Below are 6,601 nucleotides of genomic sequence, written 5' to 3'. Positions count from 1 at the left end.
GTAGAACTTATTGGAAACTCAAGACAGCCATAACATTATGATTTTTTACAAGTGTATGTAAACTTTTGACCACAACTGTATATGTAGGGAGAATACAAATTTTATGTTTTAAAAATTTCTCAGCTTTAATCTAAACCATATTTTATAGAAATGGGATAAGAAATAAGGGCACTATGAACATTTCTGTGGCAGATTCCTGCCTTGGAACAGTATGATTTTATGGACATGAGGTAATGAATAGTAACGGCGCCTGCAGTAGCGCGTTGCTAGCTACAGTGGCTAATAGACGCCATCCAAACCAGTTATACATAAGCATGGCTGTAAGAACCAAGCAAAATTATTGATACTATCAACGATTGTTGTTGTGTTTCCTCTGGAGCGAACCTTGTCCCAGACGAGCTCGGCGCCCTCGCCCTTCTCCTGCAGCTGTGTGCGCAGTGTTTCCACGCTGTGCCGGAACAGCCGGCAGTAGCCCCAGACATCCAGAACCTGCTGGTCCTTCAGCCCGGACGTCACTGGACTCTCCTCCTGAGGATGGGCTGAGACCATGACAGATGAATTAATCACCCAGACAGCAGAAACTCAGGGCATTCATAAAAACAACCCAATAAGACCCCAAACTTTCTTCATTCTGCAGCCAGAAAACTAACTTATGTTCAATCTCAGGAACTCACCGCTGTTCTCCAGCTGCTGCCAGTCCAGAGGAGCAGGAGCTTTCCTCTTTTTCCATAGCTTGTCCATGGTCAGCAGGTACATGATGTCATCTTTGAAGAGCTTTGGAGGACAGCCAATCAGAGCAGAGATTGTTACTGCAAGTCAGATCTGATAACGTTGCAGAGAATCACGGATTACAGCGACCTGAACGCCGTCAAAGTTTCTGGTAAACCATCAAACAAACTTCTGCCTGACAGGTGAGAAAGTTTAGTTTCTGGAGCTGAGAGACAGAAACCAAGCTGATCTGTAGCTTCACTAGAGCTGAAACGATTAATCGTAATGAATCGATTACTGAAATAATTGTTACTAATTTAGTAATCGAGTAATCACTAACTGGAGTATCAGGCTCAAAAAAAGCATCATGTTCATTACGGGACAATAATTTGTTTCTTTGAACATTAAAGCTCTATGACGTTATGAGGCTCAGTTGGAGAGAAAAAGGAGAAAATAATGAAAAAAAAAAAAAAGCCAAATTAATGACAAAAAAAGTTTAAATGATGAGTAAAAAGAATAACAACAAAAACACAAAATAACACCAGAGCAAAGATCTGCACTGGAGCTTGAATCTTTATACTTAAATAAGAAATATTACTTTCTTTCCACAGCATTGATAAATAAAGCAAAGTGAAGTGATTCAGCATCAAACTGCTGGGTTTAGTTCTGCTGTCACCTTGTTGAAGAGCTTGACGGGGTCGTATCCGGTGGACCGGGCCCACTCTTTGGTGGAAACTCGCCTGATGTCGCCGTCCTGCTCCGAGGCCGTGGCGCGGGCTGCCGTGTCTTCAGGGTTCCCTGTTCACATCAACGGTTCTCTCAGTTCACTAAAGAGAATCACTGCCTGCTTTCAGCTTAAAATAGAGCTGAAACAACTAATCATGATGAATCGATGATCGAAATAATTGTCTACTAATTCAGTGACTGATTATTCATTATACAGACTAAAAGAAAGGCCATTTAGTAATTAAGCTGAAACTGTAAAAATATATACACAAATGTCATATTTAAGATAAAAACCTCTTTGTCTGTCAATATGTTTAAACCAAAACTTCAAGTGTAATTTTTTATATTCACCCGATTCAGATTCACTAAAGGAACTCTTATTGCATTTCAGGCAATTAAGTGTTTATTTATTTTTTCTTATTTTAAAAATGAAGCAATAGACGCTTCATTTTCTTTAGGTGTTGCGTGTACACCTAAAGAAACAGAGAATACCTAAAGAATAGTCTAAAAAAGGCTCAAGTAACTTGCTGAAAAATCTGCAGAATGTGTACTTTTTTTTAGCCAATTAATTGACTGTTAGAATAATAGGGAGATTAACCGATTAAGTTAATCTCCCACAATAAATCAATTAGCTGGATGATGAATTAAAGGTTGATCAGTTTTATTCTCATGATTCATATTTTTTCAAGAGCTTTTTTGTTTACAGAGACTAACAGTGATCAGCTTTTATCATGTTAACATAAAAGTTCCTTTTCATGATAAGAATTTTGATTTATTGTTGCCACAATATATTCCAATAATTGATGTTTAAAACCCTCTAAAACTGTCATTATTGTAAGGTTTGATAGTAAAATTATTTTCTCCATTTCTTTTCCAATCAAAGCATCAATAAATACCAATATTTTTAGAATGCAGTTACTGTGTGCAGCTCAGTGATAAAAATACTTCTTTACATGACTGGCATCCTAAAGAAGCTAATTACAAACGGGAATGTTTTCAAAGAACATTGTTTGTGTTTGTGGGGTTATAATGGCCGTAACACAGTTACAGTCAAATAGTCGCCTAAAATATATGTTACAAATAGTTCTTACATTCACTATTATCGCTGTCACAATATTAGTGACAAATATTATGATGAAGCTTTTAAGAACTTATCGCCCAGCCCTACAGGCCAATCCATTTTATTTATGGTTTCCGTTTGGTGAGGTTTTTATTTCCATTTTATTTACCGCTTTTGGTAATTTTTTTTTATTTTCTTACATTGAAAATATCTTCCTGTTTCAGTGTAAATTATTCTCACACAATTAAATTTTACTGATTTTTGAGAGAGCTGTTATCAACATATTACTTCAAAGTGTTCTCAAAACAACAATATAGTTTACCGCAATAATATTTTATTGTGACATTTACTAAAATAGTTGTTAGCTGCAGTTCTAGTTTGAAACTCTGAACAGTTGAGGAGGAATGGATCCGACTCACATGCAGCTTCTGGGTCAGCTGTGTCTGGTGAGACTTCTTGATCTGCGTCTTCTTCTCCAAACAGCTGGCTAGAAACCAAACACTAAAATCACAACCAACTAACTGACTGAACATTTAAACCCCAAATAATAAAAAAGAGTTTCCCAATTAGAAGGAAAACAATTTTATAACTGTTGTTGTAAAACATGAGTCTTACTTGAAGAGATACTTGGCCCAGACGATGCAGTGAATGGGCTCGGACGGCGTGTTTCTGATGGTGCATCCTGGGAAAGTTTTCTGGGCCGGCTTCGGCTGGCACTCATAGCACTCCGTCATTCCCTGATGTCAACAGGGACAGAGATGAAGAGCAAAGGAACTACAAATGAAAGTTTTTCAGGGTTTTTTTGCCAAATGAAAGTGTGGACGTTTACCTTTTTGATAACAGTGACCTGTCCCAGATACCCTGCAGTGCCGCTCTCTATCAGAGGAATATCAGCTGCCAGGCACATCCTGTTGACGTGGTTACGGGCAGCTAGAGGGGGGATACCATTACTTCAATCATCTGGATGTAGAGCGAAGGGACGGACAAATGAAAAACAATCCCATGTTAGCTTACCTCTGTTGTCCAGGGCGTTCATCACCAGCATGAACTTTCTGAAGAACTCCACATTGTAATCAGGGCTGTTGAGAAATGCACAACTCATAAGAAACAGAAGGCCGATCGATCAATCAGAATAAACTGATAACTAATTGAGTTATTGATTAATGGTTAACAGAAGCAAATACACTCTAAAAAAGAAAATTTGCTGAAAGAACAACACATTCAGAGTAGTAATTAATTTAAAATTGTACAAATGATATATAGATTTTGCATTTAAGACAGGTAAAAAACTTATTTATACCAGAACTCCTCAAGGGGCAGTTTAAGCTTCACCTGGTTCAAATTCTGCTAATAAAATCTGCGATTAAGCACCTTTTGCATCCAATTGTTAATCAGTTAATCAAATGTTAAATAAACCAGAAAGGACTGAGCTTTTCATATATTGAGGTTAGAAAGAATTTTTTAGCTGCATGTGCATCCTTTACTACAAACGATCAAGCATTCACTAAAGGAATGCTGTTATTGAGTTTTAGGCTATAGCATTTTTATTTTCTCATTTAAAAGGAATTTAGTTGTTTACGTCCAACTCTTAATGTATTTCTAATAATGCATAAAAAAATGGCTCAAGCGGCCAAACAAAACAAAAAATCTGCACAATGTGACAATTTTACAGTCTGATTAATCATCAGTGTGATCAATTGCAGCCCTGGAAACATAAATTTCACTTTTATTTCCTGTACAAAAAGGGAGACTCACTTCATGATGCTGTCATGGTAGGCTGTGATGTTTGCGCTGGGGCAGAACTGCAGGGCGCTCTCCTTGGCCACCTGGAAAAACAACCCAACCACAGACATCAGTGTTAAAAATGCAACTGAACATAACGTTAACTCTGCTGTTTGGAGTTTACACACCTGTGCTTTGGATTTTCCGACATGTTTCTTCTGAAACAGGAACTGACGGTTCAGGTTGCTCACATCGATTGTGTCCAAGTCAATCTGTAGAAATCAGTAAGGTTGTTAAACAAATCCTAGAAATAGAACTAAAAGTGGAAATTTTGGTAGGTTTTTCTCTATTTTATTCGCCTTGTAGCATCTGCAGCAGGACCTCAAACTCTCGTCTATTGCAGCAGATGTCCTGCAACTTTTAGCCGTGACCAGCATGTCTAAACAAAATGATTTAATTGCCATTTCAGGCTCAAAGTTGCAAAAGGAGTCCCTTGTGGTTTGAGACTCCTGAATTAAAGGAAAACCTGGCAAAATCTGTGATGAGCTATTTTCATTGATACCAAGTTAAACACCTGGAAACTGCAACCCAACAAGCTCCATTAATGCTGCCTAATATGTCAACTAATGATTATTTTAGTAATCAATTGTTCTATCGATTAATTGGATGAAAAAACAAATAGCAAACTCTGCAGATTTTTTATTTAACCACAATATTAGAAATACATTAAAATGTGTAAATAAATAGTTCAATGCCTTTTTAAAAGAAGAAAATAAAGATTTTATTGCCCAAAATTCAATAGTAGCATTCCTTCAATGAAAAATTCTCAAAAACTCGACTTTACATCAATGTGGTGCAAGACTAATCTGTTGATTGTTTTTTTTTATTAACTAATTAATAATTGGATAGTTAACTAATTAATAATTGGATAGTAAAAGGTGCTTAGGAGATTTGTTTTTTCTTCATTTTTTTAACAGGATTTGATCCAAATAAACTAAAGCTATCAATTATGGATTTTCTGGAATTGAATTGAAAAATTTATCGGAATTATTATTATTTTTTATCTTCCATGCAAAATGTCTACATTTTTGTATATATTTTATTACTAAATTACTGCTTAAGTTTTCTTTCATTTTTGAGTCTGTATTCTCCAGTTAATGATTAGCTGCTTGTGCACGTTTTTCTTCTCTCCTGATGGAAACAATGCTTGACTGACCCCTGATCACTGTGCGTCATGAATCAATGTAATACGTTTAACTTTTTAATTCAATTATTGAAATAATTTAAACTTTCATTGATATTCCAGTTTATTCTTGATGCTCTCCTCTGGAATTGATGGACTGATTGATTTCAGTTACAAAAGTGACATCAATATTTAAAAATATTTTGTTTTTCTCTAAATTATTAAACTGTTTAAAACAAGAAATTAATCTTTTCTGTCTGTCTTTATTCAAGCTGTTAAACTGTTTAGTCTCTTTGCGCTCCTGTTTATGGTTCTGTCTCAGCTGCATGCCTGTTAGTCAAGGTTTCCCTCATTATTACAGTAACATTAGCTTATAAAATACCAGGTTGCCAGTCTTTATAACAGAACAGTTAGAGCCCTGATGTTGTGGGCATATTTGTCTTTTCTGAAATTAAACCAACCCACCGGTCAGTGAGGCTCTGTACAAAAGCCTGGCTAAGTTAGCAGCAATAATGGCGCCAAATACTCCTGAATAAAACACTGAAACTCCGCTCATATTTAAAAAAAACTCCAAACCTGGGTCTTAACATATACTAAAGCAAACACTCTCTATAAACATTTTTAACCCTGAAACTCGCGACTCTGAAATTACTCCTAATCCACACACCCGCCCCCCAGCAACACAAAGACCTAGCTAGCTGCTAGCATCAAGCAGAAACGGAACGAACCACATCAATGTTCTTGAAGCCGGTGAGGACCAGGTTTTTCAGCAGCTCACAGCCGATACCTCCCGCTCCCACCACCAGAACCTTGCAGCTGGACAAAGAGTCAGCCAGCTCTTTTCGGAGGGAACCCACTAGTTGGACCATAATGATGCACAGACGTAAAAGCAGACCCTGCAAGCAGCACCGGGTGGTTAGCGGCTAACAGCTAGCTGCTCTCGTTCTTCAGCGGCCCGCCCACCGCCGGCTCGATTCTTCTTCTTGGGTTAAATTGCAACAACAGACGTTCATTAATGCCACGATACTACACTAGGAAGGGGTGATAATACAAAACAACAATATTTGACTATTTTCCAGCTACGCTCTTCAAAAAGAAACGAAAAATATATATATTTGTGCTTTTTACAAAACAAAAGGACCCTTCACTCCCAGAAAATTATCAGTAACATCAAAACAACAGTAAAAAAAAACAAACAAAAA

General features: G+C 37.0%; 1 protein-coding gene and 1 long non-coding RNA gene across 2 annotated transcripts in view; both read right to left on the bottom strand.

Annotated features, from left to right (window-relative positions):
- Positions 1 to 6,376, bottom strand: part of uba2 (ubiquitin-like modifier activating enzyme 2) — a 17,330-nt gene extending 10,954 nt beyond the window's left edge. The window contains exons 1-10 of the mRNA XM_015036018.1: positions 6,128 to 6,376; positions 4,405 to 4,488; positions 4,250 to 4,320; positions 3,509 to 3,573; positions 3,324 to 3,424; positions 3,110 to 3,231; positions 2,914 to 2,981; positions 1,385 to 1,506; positions 675 to 774; positions 385 to 539 (exon numbers count right to left, since the gene is read on the bottom strand). Of these exons, the coding sequence (XP_014891504.1) occupies positions 385 to 539; positions 675 to 774; positions 1,385 to 1,506; positions 2,914 to 2,981; positions 3,110 to 3,231; positions 3,324 to 3,424; positions 3,509 to 3,573; positions 4,250 to 4,320; positions 4,405 to 4,488; positions 6,128 to 6,268 (1,029 nt within the window). The 5' untranslated portion in view covers positions 6,269 to 6,376. The remainder of the gene's footprint in view (positions 1 to 384; positions 540 to 674; positions 775 to 1,384; positions 1,507 to 2,913; positions 2,982 to 3,109; positions 3,232 to 3,323; positions 3,425 to 3,508; positions 3,574 to 4,249; positions 4,321 to 4,404; positions 4,489 to 6,127) is intronic.
- LOC106949639 (uncharacterized) overlaps positions 1 to 6,601 on the bottom strand; it is a 342,173-nt gene that overhangs the window by 307,642 nt on the left and 27,930 nt on the right. The window lies entirely within an intron of this gene.

Source organism: Poecilia latipinna, unplaced genomic scaffold (genome assembly GCF_001443285.1).
Source record: "Poecilia latipinna isolate Pla-1442-1.1 unplaced genomic scaffold, P_latipinna-1.0 Scaffold354, whole genome shotgun sequence".
In the NCBI taxonomy this organism is placed as follows: domain Eukaryota; kingdom Metazoa; phylum Chordata; class Actinopteri; order Cyprinodontiformes; family Poeciliidae; genus Poecilia; species Poecilia latipinna.
The sequence above is the reverse complement of the archived record's forward strand: the minus strand, read 5'-3'. Positions and strand labels throughout refer to the sequence as shown.